Source organism: Balaenoptera ricei, chromosome 11 (genome assembly GCF_028023285.1).
Source record: "Balaenoptera ricei isolate mBalRic1 chromosome 11, mBalRic1.hap2, whole genome shotgun sequence".
NCBI classification, from domain to species: Eukaryota; Metazoa; Chordata; class Mammalia; order Artiodactyla; family Balaenopteridae; genus Balaenoptera; species Balaenoptera ricei.
In genome coordinates, this window is record NC_082649.1 from 39,282,452 (window position 1) to 39,310,269 (window position 27,818).

The window sequence follows — 27,818 nt, forward strand, 5'->3', positions numbered from 1 at the left end:
TTGAGTTTTCAAGTGAAAATTACAGTTTTGGAAAATTTGTATCTGCTACTCAGAGCTTGACAGCTTCCCAAAACTTAAAAGACTTCTGTTGAGATCAATGAGTATTAATGAATGTGATTTTTAAAATATCATGAAATGAAATGTGTTAACATTTGGAAGATTGTGTGACTCAGTGAACAATATTTTCCCAATGACCAATGCAAGATGTTATGCAATGAGTAAAATTATGCATGAGTAAAAGGTCCATTTGATGTGTAAACTAGACCAATGGATTTTAGCATAACATAATATGAAAAGTTCATTGATAACAGTTTCAGATTCCACATTGCAACTAACCTTTATGAAACTACCACTTGTCCAGTTTTGATGTAGTATCAGATTACATTCATAATTATCTGAAAAGGCTATTAAAAAACTCCTATCTTTTCTAATTATCTATATGTGCGGGTTTGGATTTTTTCCATATACTTCAGCCAAAAATTGCAACAGATGAATCTAAAAGTAGGTATGAGAATCTGGTTGTCTTTTATTAAGTCAAACACATTTTACATTTGTAAAATTATAAAACAACGTCACTCTTCTCACTCATTTTTTTCTTTTGGGAAATATAGTTATTTTCCATAAAAATAATTTATGTTAACATATGAGGTTATTGTTATTTTAAATGAACTGGTAAATAACTATTAAAAATTTTTTTAAATATGGTAAATATCAATAGATACAGCATACAAACAAAAGGACCTTAGGGTCTTCAATTTTTAAGATGTAAAGGGTCCTGAGGAAAAAAAGTTGAGAACCACTGTTTTAAAATCTTAAATGTGATTTTTTACTAATTTCTTTACAAATGCTTTTAAATGTCTTCAGTTAATTTAGTATTCTTATTTTTTTTAATCTTGGAAGAAGAATAATAGCCCATACATCAAATTGAACTTTGTGGACCATGTGGCTTGTTGGAAGTTAGTGGCTGAATTACAAAGTCTTTTTATTCTTATCTGCCACAGATATAGTGGACTTCTAGTTTGTTCCCAGATCAAGTGTAGGAGAAAAGGGGCGATCCCCCCCATTCACCACCATGGCTCAGTGTTGAATAATTCCTTTCTTTTTCTGACTCTACACCTTAGTTGAGTTGCTAGCTAAGCAAGGATGTAGGAAAGGAAACAGCAAGTAGCTAAAGAGTTAAACTCTTTCTGCCTCTCTGCCTTCCCTGGTACCCACAGGCATTTGTATGTCATGGTGACTTCTGCTTCCTGTACAGCTGTACTCCCTCCAAGCTCTAGTGCTGGCTGTGCCACTGCTCCCTTCTCCTTTGGGTCCTCAGTGAGTTAATGGCTCATGTGAGATTAATCTTGTGTTCAATAAGATAGCAATCAAAATCGAATACAGATTTTTTTTTCTTAACATAGCAGATAAGGATGACGGTTAACTTAAACTTTTTTTCATTTTTGTTGATGTAAGGATGTGAATTTCCAGGGCCACCAGCATGGCTGTGGCATCATTATTTAATTTAGATGACCTCAGAGCAAATGGCCTCATCAGACCTCTTTGTTCCCACTGCCCCCCGCCTTTGAATTTCTGTCTTGAAAAAGTTGGTAGGTTTAAGATAATAGGTCTCCTCTCAGCAGTTATCTTTGCAAGTAGACTTAAGAATCGCTTCTCTACCCAGATTTTCTCAGTAAAACATGCAATGGTGAATGAGTCTTTCATCTTTCCTAGAATTTTGAGCAGAGAGAAAAGAGGCAACTTCCAGTTGACTTGGTACCTATGGCACACCTATCTAGAGATAGTGTTGTCTCATGGGGAGAGCATCCAGCTGGGTGTTGGGAAGCCAGGGTTCCTGTCTTTGCTCTTTCCTGTGGTATGTTAACATGAGTAAGCCACCTAACCTTCCCTGCTCTTACAAAAAGGAAGCGTCTGTAGAAGAGCTTTGAGATTAATCCTGAGTCTTAAGATTCCATTCTTGTATATTCTGCAAAGAGTACAGGAACAAAAACTGCAAAAAGGACTAAACCCAACACAATTACAGAACCTTCAGAGGCCCCCTTAAGATGATAATTAGAAATATGAGACTAGAGCAGTATCCCTCTGGTAAAACTTCTGTAACATAATGTGTTATAGTTGCCTATAAAACAAACATTGGTTAGGCAGTTTATAGTTTTATACCTATATGTTATGGCAGTAGCTACTTCATAACATAATGAAGAAAAATATTATAAATAACTGTAGCACAAATATTGTACATTGAACTCTCTTGATCCCTTGTATTGTACCTCTCCCAAGGGAATAAATAGAAATATTTCAATGGAAAGTCACACTGATTTTGGGGTTCTATTGTGACTTCAGTATTTAAAATAGAATCATAAGAACTTATCTATAAAAATTGCATTAAAAATACACATACCATATGTATAAATTTGAGGTATACCTACACATTGTTTGTATGTGTGTCTGTTGCTCTTTTTGTACCATCTTTGAAACTCTGTGCCTCACTTCCCTCATATATAAAGTGATGATAATTATAGTATATACAATTATATGTTGAGAATTAAATAAGATATTACACACCGTTGCTTAGCACTCAGCCTAATACATAGTAAGCACTCAAATCTTTTGTTAACTGTTGTTGTTACAGTACTGGGATTATTGGCTGGCTTTACAATGGAGTGGCAAGAGCTGTGTTACAGCAGTTTGGGTCCTCACTCCTATTTACTATGCCTGCATACAGACCTTTTGAATGCTTAACCATCTTTTATAGCCCCAGAAAGTCTGGAAAAACAACAACTGGATCAATCTAAGACAATTGGTTATCACCACTACAGAATATGTTACAGAAATTAGAATGATGATGGTTTCCCTCACTGGATTTTCTTAACTAAATCTTTGTTACATGTTCTGAATTCCTAGAACTGTGTCCATAACCCATCTTAAAAGAAGTTGAAATAAGAATGACAGGATTTTCAAGTATACTTCCACAACAGGGGTTCTGTTCTTTCCCCTTCCCTGCCTGCAGCAAATATGTTATCACTAAAATTGGGAAGGGATGGGTTTGGGGGCTGAAAGAATTGTATCTACCTCTGTTCTTATAAGTAAATCCAAGGACACTAAAGCTGCACCCCTTCCCCATCTACCCCTATAAAGGTCTGGTGATTTCTGATAAAAGGCTACTTCAGTGAAGTGGTTTTTCGTGTTCTTCGTATATGACTACCATGGTTGGGAACTATGAAGATAAAAATCCTCTCTCTTATATTCTTCCCCCAGATTTGAGAAGTAAGAGGAACAAACCAGTCATTTTGGATTTTTCACATACCTATACTTCTCTCTTACTATTGAGATTAAACCATAATGAAGTAAATATCAGTGATCTGCCTTTAACGTTAATCTAACCTTATTAGATGCATGATGACCCATGATTATAGGTTAAAACATCTTTTAATTTAGCAGTCATTAGCATATTGGAGTAAAAGGGAGAAAGTATGTTGAAAGACTAATGGCTAATGCTTTTTAAGTACTTACAGTGCCAGGCAAAGGGTTTACATGCATTATCTCATTTAATCCTCACACCAATCCTATTATTACTTTATAGATTTTTTTGTACAATTTGTTTAGTATAGTTTAGGTGACAGTCATATTAACATCTGTGTATAAGACTGAGTTTTTTATTGAGGTACTATTTACATATAATAAAACTTAACCCTTTTAAAGGGTGTATAGCTTGATGAATTTGGGTAACAGTTGTGTAACCACCACCACAGTCAAAATATAGAACAATTTCCTCACCCTGAAAAGTTTTCTTATGGACGCTGGGCCATGGAATCACTAATCTGGCTTCTGTTACTATAGTTTTGCCTTTTCCAAAAATTCATATAAATGGAATCATATGTCATCTTTGGCATTTGACTTCTTTCACTTAGCATAACGATTTTGAGATTCATGCATGTTGAATTGCCAAGCAGCATTTTACAAGTATGGAAACACCACAATTTGTTCATCCATTCAAAAAATCGGACATTGGGGTTGTTTCCAATTTGGGGCTATTATGAATAATGTAATGAACATTCATATACCTGTCTTTGTGTGGCTATGTTGGGTAAATTTATTTTGGGGTAAATACCTGGGAGTGGACTTGTTGATCATATGGTAAAACATATGTTTAACTTTGTAAGTTACTACCATACTGTTTTTTCAAAGTGGCTGTACCATTTTGCATTCTCACCAGCAGTGTTTGAGAGTTTGTTTTTCACATGCTTGTCAACCATTAGTACTATCAGTCTTTTTAACTTTAGCCATTTTAATGGGTGTGAAATGGTATCTCATTTTGGTTTTCAGTTGCATTTCCCTGGTAACTGGTCACATTGAGGGTATCTTTTCTTGTGCTTAGTGGACATTTGTATGTTTTCTTTTGTGAAGTATCTGTTCAAATCTTCTGCCCATTAAAAAAAAAACAAACAATCTTTTTATTGAGTTGTACTCAACAAGACAAGCACTTAATCAGATGTGTATTTTGCAAGTATGTTCTCCCAGTCTCTAGCTTGCCTTTTCATTTTCTTAATTGATCTTTCAAAGAACAAAAGTTTTTAATTTTGATGAAGTCCACTTTACCAATTTTTTTAAAATGTTTTAGGTACCTACTATAACCATTTTAGTTTTGGTTTGCTTTGGTTTTTTTGTTTACATATGAGGAAACTAAGGTACAGAGAGAGATTAAGTAATTAGCCCAAAGTTATACGGTAAGTGGCAGAGCCAGGATTCAAAGCCAGGCAGTGTCTTTCAAGTTATGTTAGATATTAAGGTTTAAAACTAGCCTAAACACTAGGTATAGAAACAAAGTAGGTCCTGCTCCAGCAGAATTTACTGAGTGCCTGCTGTACACCAGACATTTTTCTTACAGGAATGATGTAGTTAATGAGGTTTATCAAAAGCAAAATTATTGCTATTACATGCTTGGTATTGTGGGCCTAATCCCTATTTTTAAAGTTTTATTTTTATTTGAAATGTTTTTTTTTTTCACATATTTTAGGCCTTGACAACGTTTTACAAGTAGTAAAATACACTTACTAGTAATGGGTAACCATGCAGCCAGCTTCTTGTGGGTTGTGGTTTAACCATGTGTTCCCTTTAAATTGCTATTGATACTCTTGCTCCCCCATAAATATATTCTTAACATCTGTTAACTTTTTTTTTTTTTAACCTGCAGTTTAGGAGCACTCAGGATTCGGAAAGAAGGCTTTTAGGCCAAAATATTTAATTTTCCTAACCCTCCCCAAAAATGTGAGCCAGAAAGACAGCAAACTTTCAGAAAGTACTTTCTTTGGCTTTACCTGGTACTTTCTAATAGAGGAAGAATGCTTCCAGTTTCATCGCTGAATGGATATTAAGGAGAAGCTAATTTAGGCAGGGGTGAGAGCAGACTGGGGCAGCTAACACATTTCTAACTCCATTTAAATTAGATACTGCAGCATGGACCGTGTTCCTTTATTGAGTATAATATTGTGGTGTTAAGTTCTTTGGGAAATAAAAAATAATCAAGACATGACTCCTGCCTTCAGGTATCTAGCAGTTTAGCCTGGCAGAGTTGATCATTAAGGTTGTCCCAGCACAGATTATTTTCTCCCCCTGTTTTTGAAATGATAACCCATGAGGGTGCGGAGAGATCATCTGGTGATCGGTTTTCTTAGTAATTAAATAGAGAAATGGCAAAAATATAATGTAACATAATACATATGAACACTTTAAAAGAATCTTAACATATAAACGAGTTTGTTGAATTCATAATCAGATACTTTTGTTAGGGAATAGGGATGATTATCAGAGCCCTTTTATAAGACATTTAAAAATAAGACTAAATAAAATTTATAAGAGGAAAAAAATACACAGGAAAAACTTTGCTTTATCTAGCGTAAAAAGAAGAAAGACGATGTCAATATTATCAATGGTTTCAAATGCAAACATGCATTTAAAGGTTAGATAGTCAATAATTTTATCAAGGATGCCGAGACTGTTTATTGAGGAAAGGACAGTCTTTTCAACAAACAATGCTGGGAAAACTAGATATTCACATGCAAAAGAATAAAGTTAGACCCTTACTTTACATCACATACAAAAATTAACTCGAAATGGATCAGAGATATATAAGACTTAAAACTGTATTTTCTTAGAAGAAAACTTGGAGGGAAAGCTTCTTGACATTAGATTTGGCAATGATTTCTCGGATATGACACCAACAGCAAGGCAGCAAAAGTAAAAAATACATAAATTGGACTACATCAAAATTAAAAACTGTGCATCAAAGGATACAATAATGGAGTGAAAAGGCAGCCTAAAGAATGGAAGGAAATATTTTCAAATCATGTATGTGACAAGGGGTTAATATCCAGAATATACAAAGAACTCCTATAATCAACAACCAAAAAACCTCAAATATCCTGATTATAAAATGGACAATGGACTTAAATAGACATTTCCCTAAAGAAGATATACAAAAGGACTACAAGCATATGAAAAGATGCTCTACATCACTAAATCATTAGGGAAATACAAATCAAAACCACAATGAGAGGGACTTCCCTGGTGGTCCAGTGGTTAAGACTCTGCATTCCCAATGCAGGGGCCACGGGTTTGATCCCTGGTCAGGGAACTAAGATTCTGCATGCCGTGTGGCACAGCCAAAAAAAAAAAAAAAAAAAAAAAATTAACAATATCACCTCACACCATCAGGTACTATTAAAATAAAAAAAAATAGAAATTTGCAAGTGTTAGCAAGTTGTGGAGAAATTGAAACCCCCGTGCACTGTTGGTGGGAATGTAAAATAGTGTAGCCACTATGGAAAACAGTATGGTAGTTCCTCAAACAATTAAAAATAGAGTTAACCTATGATCCAGCAATTCCACTTCTCCGTATATACCAGGGTCCTAATGAGATATGTGTACACCCATATTTGTAGCATTATTCATTATAGCTGAAAGGTGGAAGCCACCCAAATGTTTGTCTGTAGACAAATGGATAAACAAAATGTCTTATGTACATACAATGGTATATTCCTATAAAGGAGTATTATTCACATGGGACAAAACTGATGAACCTCGAGGACATTACACTAAGTGAAATAAGCCAGTCACAAATAGACAAATACTGCGTGATTCCACTTACACCTAGAGAAATCTAGAGTAATCAAATTCATAAAAACAAAGTAGAATAAAATTCTTGCTGGGGCTTGGGACAGGAGGAAAAGAGGAGTAGTTTAATGAGTAGACTTTTAGTGTTGCAAGATGAAAAGTTCTGGACATTGGTTGCACAACAGTGTGAATATACTTAACTGTGCACTTAACAGTTGAAATGGTCATTTTTATGTATTTTACCACAATTTAAAAAATTTTTAATCAGTAAAAAAGAATGTTCTAAAATGGTCACTATAGTCTTTATTATAAGTGAAAGTATTCAGTGATTAAATTAAAATGTTATATTTTAAAACGTGTATGATTTTTTAATAGACTTTATTTTTTTAGAGCAGTTTTAGGTTCACAGCAAAATTGAGTGGAAGGTACAGAGATTTCCCGTGTACCCCCTGCCCCGCCATGTGCATAGCCTCCCCCTCTTATCAGCACCCCCTCCAGGATGGTGCACTTGTTACAATTGATGAACCTACAATGAGCCTATAAAATTTGACTTGGATTTTCTTAATCAGAAAAAATTATATAATATTCTGCAGAGAGAAGAAAAAAGTACAGTGCATTGCTTTTATACTGGGCTTTGTACACTTCTAACGTTTTCAATTCCCTTATAGTTAGGTATATATAAAAAGCATTTACACTTAAAGATAGATACACTGTATATTTGTGTAAATATATATTCTTATTTCAGATTTTGTTACTAATGGAATAGGACTACTGAAATGGATAAATTGTGTTTGAGCCGGTAAAATTGAAGTCCAGAACAAGTGGAAGAATAAATTGCGTTTACATATTCTTGGTGTATTATACCTACAGTTAAGACCCTAAAGATCAAAAGATCCCAAAGATCAAGAATCTTAAAAATGTTTATGCTTTGACCCAGTAATTCTACTTCTAGGAATTGAATCTAAGGAAATATGGTAGAAGCTTGCTTAACCAACTCCAGACTAACTGCTGCTCTCCATTCTACTCGTAAATACACTGAGTGATACCACTGGTTTCCTATTCTTCACTGTGGCCCTGCACTCTGCTTCAGCCAGTTGAGTGAGCCTTGTCAATGCCCTCCACCCACAGACCACTAGGAACACAACTATAGTGAACAAGTTGGGTTTATTACTCGTAGGGAGGTAGACTGCACACCATGGGAAACTGGAGGTGTCTCAGAGTGTTCAAAAGGTCTTTTATAGGATTTGGACTTGTATTAGGTGATTTGGCGAAGAGTTTAAGGAAGAAGGGATTTGCTCTGGATTGGATATTGTTGGGATGCAGGTGATTCTTTGGGTATCTTAGTAAATCTTATCTAGGAGGAGGGCTGACTGGAGTGAGACTAAAGCTGCACCTGTAGAGAAGCAGAAGTCACTCATGTCACCAGGAGAGGGGGATGTTTGGTATTTTGTAGGTTGCACAGGGACCTTGTTTTTTGTCCATGCTCAGACAAAATTTTGAAGTGTTCTTGTTTTGTCTCACTTTTTCATGGTCTCAGGGTGACCTTGTCTGATGTTGATGTTTTGTGAGTTTGTTATGTCCAACAGGAGAATAACATGGCTTAGCTGTGTGCCCCAGGCCAGCTTCAGAATCACCAAGGCCTAGCTGTGTCGGGCAGTTTCCAGACATTATGGTGTGCTTTTTTCTTCCTCAGACTCTTATTAAGAATCAGTCTAAACTTGTTTATATCCATTGTCCTTTTTGTAATTATATAAGTTCATTAGATAGTATATAAAACTCTGAAATTAGTGTAATAAGAAATGGGACTTATTTCTGTGAAAACTAAGTTGAACATCTTTGGAAAGACTTACTAAAGTGAATTGCTAAAAGCCTTTTTTAAATGGCTATTGAGGGACTTCCCTGGTGGTCCAGTGGCTAAGACTCCAAGCTCCCGATGCAGGTGGCCCGGGTTTGATCCCTGGTCAGGGAACTAGATCTCACATGCCGCAACTAAGAGTTCGCATGCTGCAACTAAAAGATCCTGTGTGCCACAACTAAGACCCAGGGCAGTCAAATAAATAAATAAATATCTTTTAAAAAATGGCAGTTGAATTAGGGGTGGGTAAACGCTAGGTGAAGTAAGTAGGCCATTCAGAACACATTTTTACCAGAAGGATTCCGCATACTGGTTGCTTTTTACAAGTGTCTTCTACTTCTTACTTCACTTTAAAGAAATCCATGTTGTAAGTTGCAAATGATATACCATAAGTGTGATTTATATAGTAAAGATGATATAGAACTCTTATCACTTGTCACACACAGACAAGGCCTTGGACTTCTATCACAGGATTAGTGAATTAAGATACTTTGATAGGTTTTAAGTTTAAAAAAGTTTGAGGTTGTATATGTTCTTTTTTATGATTCCTCACTTAAAGCAACATTTTAAATTAACCTACAACCATAGTCCTAATGTGTCAGGTAAGAGGCTTTCATTATGCAAAAAAAAAAAATTCATGTGAAGATTTAGGTGCAGAGTTGTTCATTGCAACTTAATAAGAGTAAAAAAAAAAAAGCAATTTAAATATTTATTAGTGGGAGTAATGAAATTATGGCATATTTAAAAGATGAAATAGTAAATAGCATATAGTTATTAAAAGTCATGTTTTCAGATATTATCTTTTAACAAGAAAAATGCTCATATAATGTGAAATGCAGAGTAGGCTACAAAACCAAATAAACTATGATCAGAATTTTAAGAATGTATATATAAAAATTTAATATGTAAACAAAGTTATGCATACACAATTGGAAGAAAATGAGCCAAGAAATTGACAGTTTACCCCAGATGCTGAAATTTCAGAGGTTTTTTATTCTCTGTGCTTTTATATACTTTCCAAGTGTTCTATAATGAGTATGTATTATTTTTTTTTAAATCAGGGGGAAGTGCTTTTTAAGAAAAGAGGTCCAAGATTGGCAATTTTAGAAATATACCTGTGTTCGTATTAGTCTGGCTCTTTGCTCAGCGTGTTTCCTTCAGTGTCTGAAGCTCAGCGTTTAAGAGAAGCTTTAATGTTCCTGAATGAGAAGAAGAGCCAAAGGCATAGGCATGATGTATTCAGCTTGAGGCTCCTGTGGATTTAATAGCCAGGCTGATGTTTCCAACTTCTAAGGCCTAGCATAGGCATCACCTGTGAAGTAAGCTTTTGCTGACTGTTCCAACCCCACCCCAAGGCAAAAGCCCCTGTTTGTACTCTTATGTTAGTGTTCACCATGCTTAAAAAAATCAGGGCAGGTATCTTTCTGCTCCACTAGCCATACTACATTGCATGTTTCTTGGAAGGAAGAAGGGAACAGCCACCTTTGTATTTTTAGTACCTAGACAGACCTTTGCTCCTCAGTAATTGGCTGAATGCCTTGAACAAATATACAGTAGTAACCCCATAATATAAAGATTTCCTGAAAGAGGGTGTAAGGTGTTTGTCTTAAAATATCGGAGTTGAGAGTTAAAAAAAAAAAAAAATTGTTCTAAATGGCCCACGCTGAAACCATTGCCGTCTTTGAAGAGCATCAGTGACAGTAGAGCAGCCTGTCAACAGCAGACTTTACATTTATTCTGATGATTCTAGACTCTTTCCACATTGGAACCGTGTGTGGGCATATAAATTGATGTAGCCCTTTTGGAAGGGCAGTTGGGCAATATCTATCAAATGGAAAGTGCACATCACCTTTGCACTTCTAGGAATTTACCTTCCAAATATACTTGCACAAAACAGGCAAACATAAGGGACAAAAATCCTTATTAGAGTACTGTTGGCAATGTGTCTCAATAGTAGAGTGACTGGAATATTATGAAGCCACTGAGAATGAAGTAGATCAGTATGTATTTACGATGATGATGATAACTATCCTTTATTAAATACATATTATATGCCAGGCACTTGACATATTTTATCTAATAATTCTTGTAACAACTATATGGCAGGTACTATTATTATCTACATTTTGCAGATGAGGAAACTTGCACAAGGTCACACAACTAATATGGGGCCGACCTGGTATTCTAATTTAGTCAGTCTGAAGTTAAAGCAGGCTGCACATCTAACCCCTAAAACGCATATCCTATCTGCTGATGGATAAAGATATGTATATACACATAAATGAATAAATTATAAACATTATATATTTATTTATAACATATTTCTATATAATTAAAATATATATCTATGTAATGAGAAAACAGTTCAGAACTGAATGTATAGTATGCTGTCATTTGTGTTTTAAATTTTTTTAAAAGCGACAGCACACAGTGGATGGATACCAAAAAAACATAACAGTGGCTTCTTTTAAGGAGGGAATGGATGACCTTTTACCTTTCACTTATATCTTTCTCTCATGTGTGTTTTAATAATTGGCATGTATACCTTGTATACACTTTTAACTAAAATAAGTGTATCTGATATTTTGAAAAGTTGTAATGCCTAAGACTAAGCTGAAGTCATGAGTCACAAATGCTTTGTCCATATCTACTTACATACCTTAGTATAGGGTTCCCCTTATTCTAATCATCCTTACTCTAATCCTAACATCACTTCTCAGTTCAAGATAACAGCTCTCTTCAAAATTCACGTTCTCTGGAGTTCATTACTTATTACCCGATCTCACTTTGAATACTTAAGTCTTTGACATAGCACCTCAAATTTGTATTATTATCCCTTGAAATTTTGTACATTTTCTATTGTTTCCCAAAGGATTTGGGACTGCTTATTGTAAGATACAATTACAATTATATAGGTTACTATAGTTCTACAGCTGAGCAGTAAGCTTTGTTTCCTGAAAGTAGGCAAAAAAAAAAATTCTGAGTTCTGCACTTCTTGTGATTTGGCAAAAAAGGACACATATTCTGGGTTTTTTTTAGAAAAGCAAAACCCACTTTTTTTCTTACTCTAAATTTTGAGAAGAAATCTGTTCCATGGGCCTTTTTATACAATTTATACTTTTCCGGTTTCTTGTTTGTTGTTTTTGTCTGCCCAACTAAATTATAAGCTTTCTTAGGACAAATTCCATTTTCTATACTATTTTTGTTCCATTTCTGCATAGAAAACACGCACTTATTCTTATGGTTGAAATTATAAATTAAGCAACAACTGCAGCCCAGCCACATTTCAAAGATGATGTTACGGCCACTTTTCAAAGACTTAGTCTTTGAGCAGTTTAGAAACTGATACTACTTTCATCCTTCTCAGCAGAGAATCTTCTCTGATAGCCCTCAAAAAAAAAAAATCACAATTTATTTCTTAGTGTATAGGTCTTACTGAGGTTTTTTTTAGCCCCTACTTCCTAGCTGAATAGTATGTAGCGTAAGGAATTGGAAATTTGTTTGAACTTTTGTTTCGTGACAGTTAAGTCTTTTAAAATATGGCCTATAGCTTTCAACCACTTTTTCCTTTCTCCTAGGCCAAGTTATCAAGGCATGGGACATTGGGGTGGCTACCATGAAGAAAGGAGAGATCTGTCATTTACTGTGCAAACCAGAATATGCATATGGCTCGGCTGGCAGTCTCCCCAAAATTCCCTCGAATGCAACTCTCTTTTTTGAGGCAAGTATGTGTGTGATGTTGCCTTGTTAGCATCTGCTCTACTATAGTGCTGGCTCCAAAGCAACAGGCAGTGGAACAAGGAGCTGAGCTTGCTATTGAGAATCAGATCCAACTTATTTATTTTGGAGCTTGGCTTCTTGAATTGTTTCCCACAAACCCAAGGGATGTGTGCCAATGCTTTCTTAGAAACGTGTCTCTGGCAGAAAACGGTCATATCCAAATAAACAAAAGACAACAGGCTTAGAAATAAAGGTTCTGGTCAGTGGTGTGAGTTATGACATACTCAAACCTGATCAGAAGACAGGATGGAAATGTGGGAGATACATGTTGAAATATACCTAAAGCTATAAAGCAAGTTGTAAAGCTATTTTCATATTACAGAGGTTTATAAATGTCACAGATCTCACTTCCTCATTAGAAGCAGTAGATGGTGATAAAATGTTATTCACCTTGTGTTGAATTATACCTATTTGGCCATACCTAATTAAAAAAGTAAAGAGGGGAAATGCCTGAAACATTGTAACTAGGTAAAATACACCTTTAGTTGGTTGTAGGCCTGATTCATAAGATTTAGTCTTAATTTTAAGAAGGGCATTCCATGAATCTGGGGTGGAAAAGTGGTGGCCTCTAGAGTCAGACAAAATAGTCTGGGCCAGCACTGTGTCACTCTGGCTTTTTGCCCACAAAGCAGTTTTCCTAGTATTTCCTGTCTGTCTTTGCACTGCAGCCCCACAGGATGTAGTCCTAGACATTATCATTACATGAAGTTTCTTTCCAGGTATTGAAAAGTGCAGTGTTCTTTTTTCCCTACTTTTCCAATAACTAAGAAGCACAGATAAATATAAAACAGAGATTTATTTTGTAAAATGAAAGGAGAGTGGTTGCCCTTGCCTTTAAGTATGTTAAATTGCTTTTTTGGTCCGTTCTCAGTCAGATCCCTTTTTCCTTTCTAGATTGAGCTTCTTGATTTCAAAGGAGAGGATTTATTTGAAGATGGAGGTATTATCCGAAGAATCAAACGGAAAGGAGAAGGGTATTCAAACCCAAACGAAGGAGCGACAGTAGAAAGTAAGTACTGCTGCGAAGGGGAACTGGTCCTTAAAAGTTGGGTTCCAATTATGTGGATGAAATGGAGATTTCGTTTTTAAAAATCTGTCTATAAAAATAAATATATTGAATATATATCTCTTAATAGTTTTAAATTCAACATTTATTTAGAAGTGACTTCATTTAGTAAATATTCATTCAACCTGTGTGTGCCAAGAACTGTACCAGCCTCTTCAAACTCAAAACAGTAAGTAAAAGGTAAGCCCATCCATCAAGGAATTCTTAGTCTGTGGACTCCTTGGTGTGCCAACAGCTACATTAGTTGCCTTATATATTATTCATTTATTTCTCACAATAACCTTTTGAGCTATGATTTATTATCCCTAGGTGAGAAAAGTGAGTTCAGAGAAGTTATGTAAATTACCCAAGGTTACAGAGTTACTAAATAGAGTAGTAGATTGTAATGCCCGTCAGGGCTATCAAATCCATTTCACTCGCTGTCATCAAGATAAAAAACAGTTCATCATTTTAGTTAGACCAAAACAGGAGAATAGTTTATTCTGTTCTGTGTCAGGAGACCTGGGTTCAAGCTCTGCTTTGTCATTTATTGAGTGACCTGAAGCTATTCCATTTTCTTCATTTGCTAATAAGTTGGATATAAGGACAGGACTGAGGACTGGATTAACTGAGCACCCTTCCACCCTCCCAGAGGGAGGTGTACACACATTGTGTGTACCACTGTGTACACTACTTGTCACTTTATACTCTAATCAGCATCTGCCCATTTCCCTAGTATACAGTGAGTGCTGGAGGACCAGAATCTTTCTTCATCTTTTTGTTTCCAGCATCACCTACAGAGCCTTACACACATTTGTTGTTCAGTAAATGCTTTCTGCATGGATAAATGTTTGCAAGGTGGCATTTACTAAGTTGAAGTACTTCAAAAAAGACAGTAGTGAGAAAACATAAAGAAATACTTCCATTAAAAAAAATCATGGGAGGGCTCCCCTGGTGGCACAGTGGTTGGGGGTCCGCCTGCCAATGCAGGGGACGTGGGTTCAATCCCTGGTCCGGGAGAGCAACTGGGCCCGTGTGCCACGGCGAGGAGTGGCCCCTGCTTGCCACAGCTGGAGGGGACCCGTGTGCAGCAGCGGGGATCCGATGCAGCCAAAGATGAATAAATAGAACAAATAAATTTAAAAAAAAATTTTTTTTTAAGTTATAAAAAAAAAAAATCAAGGGAATTCCCTGGTGGTCCAATGGTTAGGACTCAGCACTTTTACTGCTATGGCCCGGGTTCAGTCCCTGGTTGGGGAACTAAGATTTTGTAAGCCGCGTGGCACAGCCAAAAAAACTTTTTAAATTTTAAAAAGAAAGAAATACTTCCCTTAAAAATATCAAATCACTGGGCTTCCCTGGTGACACAGTGGTTAAGAATCTGCCTGCCAATTCAGGGGACACGGGTTCCAACCCTGGTTCAGGAAGTTCCCACATGCCGCGGAGCAACTAAGCCAGTGTGCCACAACTACTGAGCCTGCGCTCTAGAGCCCACGAGCCACAACTACTGAAGCCCGCGCACCTAGAGCCCATGCTCCGCAACAAGAGAAGCCCCTGCAATGAGAAGCCTGCGTACCGCAATGAAGAGTAGCCCCCGCTCGCCACAACTAGAGAAAGCCTGCGTGCAGCAACAAAGACCCAACACAGCCAAAAATAAAAATAAATAAGAAGAATTTAAAAAAAATCAAATCACTAAATAAGGATGGCAACGTGAACTGTTGATATTATCAATATAAAAGGCCTAAAGAGTTCATTTTTAAAATGCAAACTAGAATAGTTGATTTTCTCATCTTTAACGTTGCATATTGAACCACAACATTATTTTACATTCTACTTTGAACGCATGTTTCATTTCCACGAGTCTGGCAAATTAGTTCAAATTTAGTTTTTTTTTTAAATTGGAAACAGTTATAAATAATATTACTGTTCTAGTGTAGTTAAAGTGATAGTTATCACTCTTGATAAGTTTTAGAATAAATGAAGAAGCACTCAGGTGTATAGTGTTGGAGAAATACCTGGACCAGCAGCCGGAAGATAGAGTTCATTCAGGCTTTGGCCCACTCTAACTAGACGTTGCCTCTCTGGCATTAGCTTCTTTCCTGTCCAATGACGCAGGGGTAGACGCCTTAATTTCTAAGGTCCTACTAGCCTGAAAAATTCCTGATAGAATTCTAAATGTTTATGAAAGTTATAGGAACGATAGAAAATTCTCCTCAATATATTAACAAGCACTTAAAAATCTTGTCTATAACGTGTATTTTAAATTTTTATTATGAAAATTTTCAAACATATACAGAAGTAGAGGGTTTTTTCCCCCCTGTGATACAGTGACTCCCCAGATTTAACAATTTATATATTTTAAAATTGGAGGTTTTTGTCAACTAAATTAAAAGGAAAAACTTCCCAGTTATAGGCAATACCACAAAACTACCACTGTAGAGTTAACTTTGGAGCAGGCTAAATTAAATCAAATCTTGCTTTTGGTAATATTTTCAATTGGAGTCATTTTTTTAACTTTTCATTTTGAAATAATTTTTGACTTATGGAAAAGTTGCAGAACTAGTACAGAGAATTTCCTTATATGCTTCACCCAGCTTCCCCTAATGTTGACATCTTCCTTAACCACAGTACTTTTATCAAAATCAGGAAATTAACATTGATTCAGTGCTATTAACTATTCTACAAATCTTATTTGAATTTCACCAGTTGCCACGCTGATGTCCTTTTTCAAGTCCACCATCAAATTCAGGATCGAACATTGTAATTTAGTTGTCATGTCTCCTTGTCTCCTCCAATCTGTGACAGTTGATCAGTCTTTGTGTTTTTCATGACTTTAACACTTTCGAAGTTAAAGTTAAGTAATTGAAGGCCAATTATTGTAGAATATCCCTCCATTTGGGTTGGTTTGATGTTTTCCCCTGATTAGATTGAGGCTATGCATATTTGGAAAAATACATAAGTGTTGTGCCCGTCTCAGTTCATCATTATCAGGAAGTACATGACATTGATGTCCCATTACTGTTGATGTTAACTTGGGCCACCTGGTTAAGGTGGGGTCTGCCATGTTTCTCCACTGTAAAGTTACCATTTTTCTCTCTCTAATTACTGAGTATCTCATTGGGAAGGAAATACTTGGAAACTATGCAGATAACCTCTTTTACATCACACCTTCACACACTAATTTTAGCATCCATGAATGATTTTTGTATGCAACAGTTATTACTGTGGTATTTGCCTAATGGTGATTTTTCTATGTCCACTGTTTCTTCTACATTTAATTAGAATTCTGCTGTAAGGAAGAGCTGCCTCTTCTCCCCTGTTTATTCAGTTGTTTATTTATATCAGTATTGACCCATGGATATCATTTTATTCTGTAGGTATTCATTACTATTCTTATTTATTTTGTTGCTCAGATTGTCCCAGATTTGGCCATTGGAAACTCCTTCAACTTGGGTCTTTGGTCCTTTCAACATTGTTTCTTGAGCACTTTCTTACTTATGACACGACTAGATGCTTAGGGCTTATTTGGTAATTTTCCTGCCCCCGGTCTGGAATCAGCCATTCCTCCAAAGAGCTGATTCCTTTCACTGGAGAATGGTATTTAGAAATGAAGATCTGGGTGCTAGGTGTACTCATGCTATGGAATGTTATTGCTTCTAGAACCTCTTAACAGAGCTAGAAAATACATATATCTTGACATGCATATATACACATCTATGTGTACTTCTGTATTAGTCTGTATATATATATATTAAAAACTATGAGTACATACTGACACTTTCAATTTCAGCCCACCACAGATTTGTTTTAGCCTCCTCTCTTTGCTTCTTTGAAATTGCTTTCTCCAACAGTGAGAACCTGGCTCTCATTATCCACAGTATATTTATTTATTTGCTCAATCATGGTATATAAAGAAAGTAGTTTCAGAATTGCTAACCCATACCCCTGTGAAAAACAAATTTCCTGGGACTTCCCTGGTGGCCAGTGGGTAAGACTCCATGCTCCCAGTGCAGGGGGCCTGGGTTCGACCCCTGGTCGGGGAACTAGATCCTGCACCCATGCTGCAACTAAGAGTCTGCATGCTGCAACAAAGATCCTGCATGCTGCAACTAAGACCCAGCGCAGCCTAAATAAATAAATAAATATTTTAAAAAAATTTTTTTCCTAAGTAGGAAATATCTGAGTGTACTTCCTTTTGTCATTAGCCTATAGCATACATTGAAAATACTGTTTTCCAACTTAGGTTAGTTCTTTCATCCTCATTCCCTTCAGTATGGTTACGTTATTCATTTGTAATACAGTTAAGTTCATTTGTTATGTTTACCTTCCATTGGGGTTCCCCCCACACTCTGGTAGGTTTTAATTATTTATTTGTTTTTTGGGTGTATGAAACATTACCATGATTCTAGATGATACAAAAAGATATACTCAGAAGTGTTATTCCCCCCTCATCCCTACTAACCTGTTCCCATTTCCTCATTATTTCCACTCTGTTCCTTCCTACCTCCTATAGGTAACCAATCTCATTAGTTCCTGGTTTATTATTGTATTTTTTTGCAGAAATGAGCAGATACATGTATTTTTTATGTCCTCTTTTTGCATGAAGGTTAATATACAATGAATAGAATTTTTACTGTATGTGAATAATCCTTTATATAATTTTATTTTTCCTGTTTCTAAATGTATTAAGAAAGGGCAACGACTCATTTTTTTATCTCTCATCTTGTTAGATTGTACTTTCCTGGGAAATTTTAGAGTAAATGGCTTATTCTTACTTTTTCTCCCAAAAGCCCTCTTTGGTTTTCTGGAACAGATCAATTTTATAAAAATTTATTGTATTGTCACTTATCAAGGTTAAGGTGTCCTGCTTTCCCTCTTTGAAACCAGTTGGCTGTGTTTGGGAGGAGGACAGAAGGTTGACTCAAAAGTGGTCTCTGTCAGAAGCCAAGATCACCTTGTTCCTTTTGAAGTCTACTCAGTCTTCACTTTACTGGTTTGCCTTTTTTTTGTACCATCACCCATATATTATTAGATTCAAAACCAAGTAGAAATCCTAGAACTAAAGCCAGTTCCACAGTGAAAGAAAAACTATAGACAGTGATCATCCATTATGATATGTCATTATAGATACACAAGAGTGACCAAGTTTCTGTCATTTCTGTGTAAAGGTACAGTGAATAGCAGGGGGAGGGGGCACACAGGCTTTGGAAGTGATAGATGTGAATTTCGAATCTTGGAATCACTGCTTGATATTTTTATGACTTTAGACAAGTTACTTAATCACCTTGAGCATACAGCTTTCTCATCTGTAAAATGGGAATAATAATCTTTTACCCCCACAGATTGTTGTGACAGTTAAGGGAAGAAAGGTGCCTAATACATGGTAGACACTTAGTTTCTTTTTTCTATAAATAAATACATTTATTTCTCTAAATAAATTTATTCCTCTAAATAAATGTTTATATCATTTATTTTGCTTCCTTTAAATAGATTTAAGGAAATAAACTTCTCTTTCTCTTATATTCCACAGCCAGTCCATCAGCAAATTATTTTGTCTCTACCAGGGTTGACCTAGAACCCATGATCAGTTTGTCTTCACTAACAGTCTTAAAAATAATTATATATCTTCTTAGTGATGTTACCTAAATCATATTTCTCCAGGATTTTTGCTGGTTTGTTTTCTGAAGAACAGAGTTATAGACTGAATCAAAAGGCTTTCACTGAATTGTGATCTTTTGCGTCCTTTTAATAATTTCTTTGGGGAAGAGAGAATTTACATTAGTTTGACAGAATTTATTCTTTCTCAAAGAAATTGTGATTTTTACTCCATCAGGATCCTAATGCTTGCAAATCAATTTTTAGATTCTGTTCCAGTGTGCTTTATGTCAATTAAGATGACCATCTTGTAATTTTTATTCAGTGTTGTCCTTTTTCCATTAAAAAAAGTCACTGTGTTCTAAGGTACTCTAATTGACATTATCATGATGACTGATACTTTAGTCATCATACTTTAGCTTCATTGCCTGTAGTGGCTACATTGTTACTTTTAAGCTTTGCTTTCTTAGAAAAGCCAATCTGACATAAGGCTCTGAATAGCTACCAGCTCCTCTTCCCCCAGCTCCCATCTCTCACATCTTCTGAGTTAACTTCCGTGCTTGGAGTAGGCACGTCAAAATGCTAGCTGTGTGTGACTCTCTTGCCTCACAGTGCTTTCAGCCACATCTGAATGCAAAGAATGCAGACAATCGGGAGTATTTTCAAATGTGAAAATTTCAACAGAGTGATCTGCAGGGATTCAAGTTGTTGGAGTACCTTTCCCTCTCACCTCCTTTCCCTCTGCAAATCCCACTGAAATGAGAGATGGGGAGGGGAGGGGTGGAGAATGATTTCAAAAAAGGAGGAAGAAATCCGTATTGGTGGTGGAAAATAGGAAGACTACAAGAAGTGGATCAGAAATTATGGAGAATTTCTGGAATACGTAAAGTAGATAAAATTGGACTGATGGAAACTAGACTCAGGAAACCCAACCCACAACAGGTGTAGAGAAGACCTCTGCAGAGGTACATACTGTTCTTCTCAACAAGCTTGGGCAGAACTCCAAGCTTAGTCAGCTGGTGCAAGGGAGCCAAGGCAGGCTATGGGGTAATCATCAGGGTTGTTATAAAACAATATGGAACAGCTGGGCTAGTAAGCCTGTAGTGTAGTGGTTCTCAACTTTGGCTGAATTTAGAATTACTTGGGGAGCTTTTAAAATTCTGTTGCCCAGGTCTCAGCCCAGACCAGTTAAATAAGAATAACAAATCTCAAAGGATGGAACTCCAGGCAAAAGTATTTAAAAAACAAAAAACTCCCCAGGTGATTCTAGTTTGCAGCCAAGGATTGAGAATTACTACTCTAGGGCCTGGCTGTGACTTTTGCTCCCAAGCTAAAGCCAATAAGGCCAAATTTCTAAAGTAAAGTAGGGATCTGCCTCAGGAGGCTCCATGTGTTAGGACTTGGACTACAGAATGAGAACATAAGTATCTTTGAGCTTTTAAAACAGATTTGAAGGGGAAAAAAGTGAAAGCAGCTCTGCACAACAGTAAGTAAGCTGAAGTGTTTTGCTCCTGAAGTAAAACTTTTTCCTACATCACCAGTGGAAAAAGGTGTCCCCAGCCTTCCTGTACACATGATGCTCAGCACGTAGTAAATGCTCAATAAATATCTTTGGGATCTTCACCCAGAGATCTGCATGATCAGCCCACTCCTCTTGCGAAAAGGCATAACATGGAAGTATATCCAACGGCTTAGAAAAACCGTGTCAGGTAACTAAAATCACTTGCTCTTTCTGAATCCTTCCTTTATAAAGCATGACCAAACAATACAGAATCATCAGCAAATACCATGAAACGGAAGCACTGAGGTGGACTGAGAAGAAATAGAAGAGAACTTTCAAAATACTAATTAGTATCTTCGGAGATATTTAACAGGATATTAAATTCATGAGTCAGAAAAATCAGCTTCTCTGAAAAAGGAAAGAGGATAAGAAAGTATCTGGAAATTAAGAATATGATTATCAAAATTGGAACTCTGAGGAAGGGTTGAAAAGCAAAATGGACAGTCCCAGAATCTTGAATTAGTGATACGAAGGATAGTGAAGAATATCTCAGAACACAGAGGGAAGAAAAAAAAAAAAAACCAAAGAGATGAAAAGCGAAAGAAAACTTAGAAGACTGGGATAATAAATCAAGGATAGACGATATGTATCTAACCAAACGTGTAATGGAAGAAGGTTTCCTAGAGAAAGATAGAAGAATCTTTTTTTTTTTTAAAGAATTTACCTCTCACACAGTTTTTTTTGTTTTCATTTTTTTTGGCTGCGTTGGGTCTTCGTTGCTGCACCTGGGCTTTCTCTAGTTGCGGCAAGTGGGGGCTACTCTTCGTTGTGGTTCGTGGGCTTCTCATTGGGGTGGCTTCTCTTGTTGTGGAGCATGGCTCTAGGCACACAGGCTTCAGTAGTTGTGGCATGCGGGCTCAGTAGTTGTGGCTGGCGGGCTGTAGAGCACAGGTTCAGTAGCTGTGGCGCACAGGCTTAGTTGCTCCGTGGCACGTGGGATCTTCCCAGACCAATGTCCCGCACATTGGCAGGCGGATTCCTAACCACTGCGCCACCAGGGAAGCCCCAAGATAGAAGAATCTTAAGATTGAAAGGGCCAGTTGATGGTGGCACACAGGAGTAAGGAGTGCTTTTTCACCTATATACATCCTGGTGAAATTTCCCCTTCCTTCCTATTGAAGTATAATAGACTTAAAATATATTAGTTTCAGGTATACAACATAATGATTCAGTATTTTTATACATTAACAAAATGATCACCATGATAAGTCTAGTTACCATCTGTCACCATTCAAAGTTATTACAGTATTACTGACTATATTCCCTGTGCTGTACATTACATCCCCTGACATTTATTTTCTAACAAAATTTGTACCTCTTTATCTCCCTCACCTATTTCACTCATCCCCCTACCCCTCTCTCATCCCTCTGTTTGTTTCTGTATCTGTAACTCTGTTTCTGTTTTGTTATATTTGTTCATTTGTTTTTTTAGATTTTACATGTAAGTGAAATCATAGGGTATTTGTCTTAGTCTGACTTATTTCACTTAGCATAAATACCCTCTAGGTCCATCTGTGTTTTTGCAAGTGGCAAGGTTTCATTCTTTTTTTTGATGGCTGAGTAATATTCCATTGTATATATATCTGGTGAAATTTCTTAATTCCATAACTTAAAAGAAAATTTTGAACTCTTCCAGGGAGAAATAAGCTATATGCAAAGGAATGAGAATCAGAATGACATCAGACTTCTTACTTGTGACACTAAATACTAAAAGACAGTGCTTTGAGCATTGTCTGTAACTGTGAATATTTTGAACCTAAGTTTCTATCCTCAGCCAAATTATCACTTAAGTATGAGAACAAAATTAACTTTGGAGTATGCAATACAGACTTGTGCCCTTTTTGAAAAAAAATACTATAGGATATTCTAAAACATCACAAAATATAAAGCCAAGAAGTGAAGACTCAAGGCATAAGAAACAGTAGTGAGCATAAAAGTAATTTCCATAACATGACAGCTGAATTTGGATCCCTGAAATGGTAGAACTATAATGTTAAAAATAATAATTGTTTAACAGTATGGAGCTATGGTAATTAACAAAATGAGGTGCAAATGGGAAATGAAGGGAAATGAAGAGGGGAAGCAAATTGTCTAAGAAGATTTTCTTATTCAAGGAGAGATTATGCTGATTAGTTCACATTGATAAATATGTATATGTGTGTATGTATGTGTGTGTGTATATATATATATATACACATATATGTGTGTGTATATATATATATACACACATACTGTTGAATGATTTGTTTAAAATTTAACATTAGGTACTAGTAAGAATAACATGTAGAACTTCCAAACGACCCTGCGTGGAGTGGGGAAGTAAAGGAACGAGGAAAGTTTGATCAATCTAGTAAAGGTAATAAAGGAAGAGTAACAAGAAAACATTATGTAGGAAATCGAAAATAAGATTGTAGGAATAAAATCAGTCATGTCAGTGATTACAAAAAATGTGAATGAGATAAAGTCACCTTTTAAAGGCAGAAATTCTCATAAGGTTAACACAGTGATGACAACAAAATCTAGCTATGTGTTCTTTATAAATAAAACACCAAAGACCAACATGGTCCAAAAATTGAAAATAGAGGAAAGATTTCATGTATGCCCAGGTTGAAATCTGATAGAGCTATGAGGGTTTTTTGGGTTTTGTTTGTTTTTCACATGCTTTTGAAGTATTTATGAATGTCCTGGCAAATTTTGTCCAGTAAGAGAGAGCAGATTCTTGAAACCATTTTATTATGTATTTTCACGAAAGAATGTAGTATGGTTCTTGGGTCTAAAATGGATAGTGTTTATTCTTTCATATATTTTGGATTTATATAGCTCCTTCTAAAAAGGTATCTTCAAGTCTTCGGGTAGAGTAAAATCTTAGTAGAAAATAATCTTTTTGTTATCAAGAAATTAAGCCAGTGTGGACCGTTTATTTTGGAATAGTATTAAAAAACAAAACTCCGTATCAGTAAAGAATTTAAATAGCTCTTGGCATTTATTAAAAATAGGAGTACTGACATATTCAAAAGGGAAAATTCCTATAAATGAGTGAAAGTTACTACCATTTTCCTTAATGCCCTGTTTTCAGATTAATCATTAAATAAATATTTACTTTCTGGCCCTGAACTGTGTGTTGTACACACAGTTGTACACACTGTGAGGTACAAAATAAGATATTGCCTTTGCCTACTTTGAATTTTATTCATACTTTGACAGCTCTCTCTGTGGAGCCATTAAGTGGTTTCTTATACCAAGTTCTAAAATATGTTTAATCTGGTATAATTTACCACTAATTGCAGGAAAATAATCATAGGTAACATTCATTGAGTTCATCTCTGTCTATCCACACATAACACAGTATTTTCACATAGTAGCCACCCTGACATTAAATGAATGCATGCCAAGTATTGGGCTAAAAGCTTTAATTCAATACCTAATTTAATACTCTCAACAATTAGGAGTTAGCTGACTTTATTTCCCCTGTTCTATAGATGAAGAAACTGAGCTTCAGATAATTGAAATGACCTTGCCCAAAGCCACAGTTGTTAAGTGACAGAATGGGACTGGAATCCAGTCTGGTGTAAAGAGGAGAGTGGTGAGGATTTGTATTGGTATAGAATTTATTGCTGTGTGTATGCTTCCTGTTTAGACTAAGGCATATAACCATTTGCATAAATGTTATTCTGTTCAAGTAGCCAGGTTCCACACCTGCTCTCAGTTAGCATCTGTCCCCTCAGTGCCATGAGCAGTCTTCCAGTAGTATTTGTTCATCATAGTACAAAATGGTACAGAGGAGGACAGGAGGCAGTTTGGGGGAAATTTGACCACCATGCCTGAGGGGAAGAGTTTCTCTCTAATCAGTGATTAATATGCCTCTCCTGATTTTAGAAATCCATCTCTGGATTTGCCTTTTCAGGGGGTCATTAAGATCCCACTGTCTCTTGGATGCTTTGCTCTGTTAGGCAGGAGATGCAGGCAGAGAGAAACTCCCTTGGCATGAATTAGGCAGCAGAGAAAAAACCCTTGCCGAGTGGGAGTAACCTGTCACAACCTGGTTTTCTCTGGCTAAATGACCAGTCTTGTCTAGTCGTAATGCCATTACAACATTCCCATTCAGATCCCCATGACCCAGTAATTGTTTTGGGAATGAGTGCAAAGCTATCAGACACCAACTACTATAATTAGAAAAGGGAAAAACAGACACTTACCAGAGCTAACGTCTTTAGGCTGGAGCGTTTACAGCACTTTTTTTTTTAGGTTATGGAGCCTCTTTCTCAGTTTTGCTTCCTAAAATACAAACTATACAGTTTTCGGGTTCTTGCATTCCAGTTTTTTTCCTTACTGCAGTGCACTCTTTCCTTTTCCCCCCTATTTTAATCGGAGTACAAATTGCTGTCAGCACATCGAGTTCATGTGCCAGCCACATTCAGAACAGGGTGTTCTGTGCTCTTCAAAACAAAATTGCTCTAGGGCAGTAAGAGAACAATAAGTCAGAGCTCCAGTTTAAGTGATGTTTTGCAGCAGACCAGGCTCACTTGATGTGGTTACACTCGGATTGCGCAGCAAGGCTCGGGTAATTTGGTTCGGTTTGACTTCGTGGGGTTTGGAGGACCTCCCCCCTTTAAGTTACGTAGACTTTAAGTCAAGAGAAAATGTTGTCCCTTTTTAACTTGTGTATTTCTTTCTCTTCCCAAAAAAACCCTAAGTAGAAGCATCCTGTATGTACTTTTATTCTCTTTGGGCACGTCATAGATCATTTACTTCCCGTAAATCATGCTGGTTGGAATTAGCAACAGACCTCCTGAGCCCTAGAGGCCAAGCTCCCAGTGAGTCATGATGGTTATTATTAAATATTTATTAAATGAGTTTTTGCACTAAGCGATACAAGGTCAAAAGCAACCACAGGTCTTCCACAGCCAGAGCTGCCATGGATTTCTTTGGTAGCAGTTATCGAGACAATTAAAAAAAAATTGGATCTATAGGAGCCAGGCATGTCTGCATCTGTCACCATGATGGAGGTCCCTGCTGCAGCAGTCGGCTCCAAGGTGGGGTGGAGTTCTTGTCAGCTGTCTTATAGAACTTGTCACACCAGTGTTCCAATTTTAGAAACCAGTTAATCTAGCGAGAGTGTTTGCTACTTGTAGATGTAAAGAATCAATGGACTGTACTCCCTGAGGCTGTGATACCTCCTCTTGCTCTGACATTCCAGATAAAGTCAGTATTAAAAGGTTTTATATATACACGTAAAGACTGCCGTGTGTGTGCACGCACGCATGCGTATCAGTTTATCAATTTAAGATTCTGTGGTACTGTAGGTAGTGCTTATTCAGGTTCAACTTAAAAGAGATTTAATAGAAAAAAAAGATTGGTCCCTATATAAGGTAGTAAGTATTTATAAGAGTTATTGCAAATATTTCCCTATTAGGTGGCCAAAAACATTGGTTCTACCATATATTGTTTCTCATAGAGAGACCAGCTGCAGTGAACTTTTTTTTTTTGTTTTCTTAATTATGCCTTCATTATACTTTGACTTGAACTTTTTTTTTTGCTTGCTTGCTTGCTAGACTTATCTTTCCCAACATGTTTATTAGTAGCCAATCTTTTCTTTCCCTAATATGAAGGGTTATCACATGTAAAGAGAACTTCTGAAATTATTTATATAATTGTAATATCAAGTATATGCATCAAGCTGAAAAACCAGCCTAGGAAACTGACACACAGGCAGGAATCCTCCACAGAGTCTCTGGATTTCCTGTTTTGAAAACACATTCAAACTTGATCAACCAAAAACCACAACGAATGTACTGATAGTTTCCTCCCCCACTAAATGTACTCTCCGTCAGGGAGGAAAACACTTCTAACAATAAACCTCACTCAAAAAGATCTGTCAACTAAGTTGTGAGCTACTAGGATAATAAATCTCAATGCTTGAGATATTCTCTAATATGTGGGCTGAAACTCACTTTGCTCAGCAAATCTTTTTTCATGAAAAGTGTCATCACATTAGTCTAAATTAAATTTCTTGGGCAGATTTAAAAATATTTAAGAACACAAATTTTCAAACTCTCAAATTCTTTAGAAACACCAGCTTTTAACTCCAGTAAAAAAATATCTTAAGCCTAGGATTCCTTGCAGAACCTCTCTAGTGTGTATGTATTTGAAAATAATAAAGTTGAATTTATTTTGAAACTATTTCCAATTCAAAAGAACTTTCACTGTGCTGCAAGCTAAGCTGTATTTTATCTAGAACATTCCAAAAGTGAGTTAATAGAGAGTCATGTGCATTTATGAGTATGGGACATAGAACAAAATTTCTGTATGCCAGCTCCACCCTGAGAGCCAGTCTAGCTCTTGCCCCTGTTTAGAAGGTCTGACTCGAGAGTCAGGCCTTCTCTAGTTCTGCCCAAGTGTCTTCGACTCCACCCTATGTCTGCAACGGGAACAAATCGGGGTGGTATTAATCCTAGTGACTTAGAAAACGGTAGAGAACTTCAAAGCATAAATGTCCATGTGACATTTCGGCCCCTAGTGTCTATGCCACTGCTGTTTACTCTTCAGGGTTTCTCTCATTTCCTAGGCCTGGTCTAAAGGTAACCTGATCAAATGATTAACTACAGGAATTAGCTTTGAAGCTGGTTTCTGGTCTACATTGAGAGTTCTATTACTGGGCCATAGAATCGTAGAATTTTAGAGCTTCAAAGGACCTTTGAGATCAAGTAGTTCAAAAGTAGAGTAACTTGGAATTGAATTTGTATTTGGAAAATAATTGTCTCCTGGAACGAATGTAACAGAACAAGTGATTTTTAGTCTCTAAAGCAAGTTATTGATCTAAAGTAGATCAACCAGTCTCAGAAAAGAAGCATTTTAGGAATTCCTTACATTTG

The 27,818-nt window shown here is 36.4% G+C and overlaps 1 protein-coding gene across 7 annotated transcripts in view; it reads left to right on the forward strand.

Moving 5' to 3' along the window:
• FKBP5 (FKBP prolyl isomerase 5) overlaps positions 1-27,818 on the forward strand; it is a 100,221-nt gene that overhangs the window by 51,626 nt on the left and 20,777 nt on the right. For all 7 annotated transcript variants that reach the window (XM_059938839.1, XM_059938838.1, XM_059938837.1 and 4 more), the window contains 2 exons: positions 12,544-12,686; positions 13,640-13,754. In XM_059938839.1, coding sequence (XP_059794822.1) covers positions 12,544-12,686; positions 13,640-13,754 — 258 coding nt within the window. The remainder of the gene's footprint in view (positions 1-12,543; positions 12,687-13,639; positions 13,755-27,818) is intronic.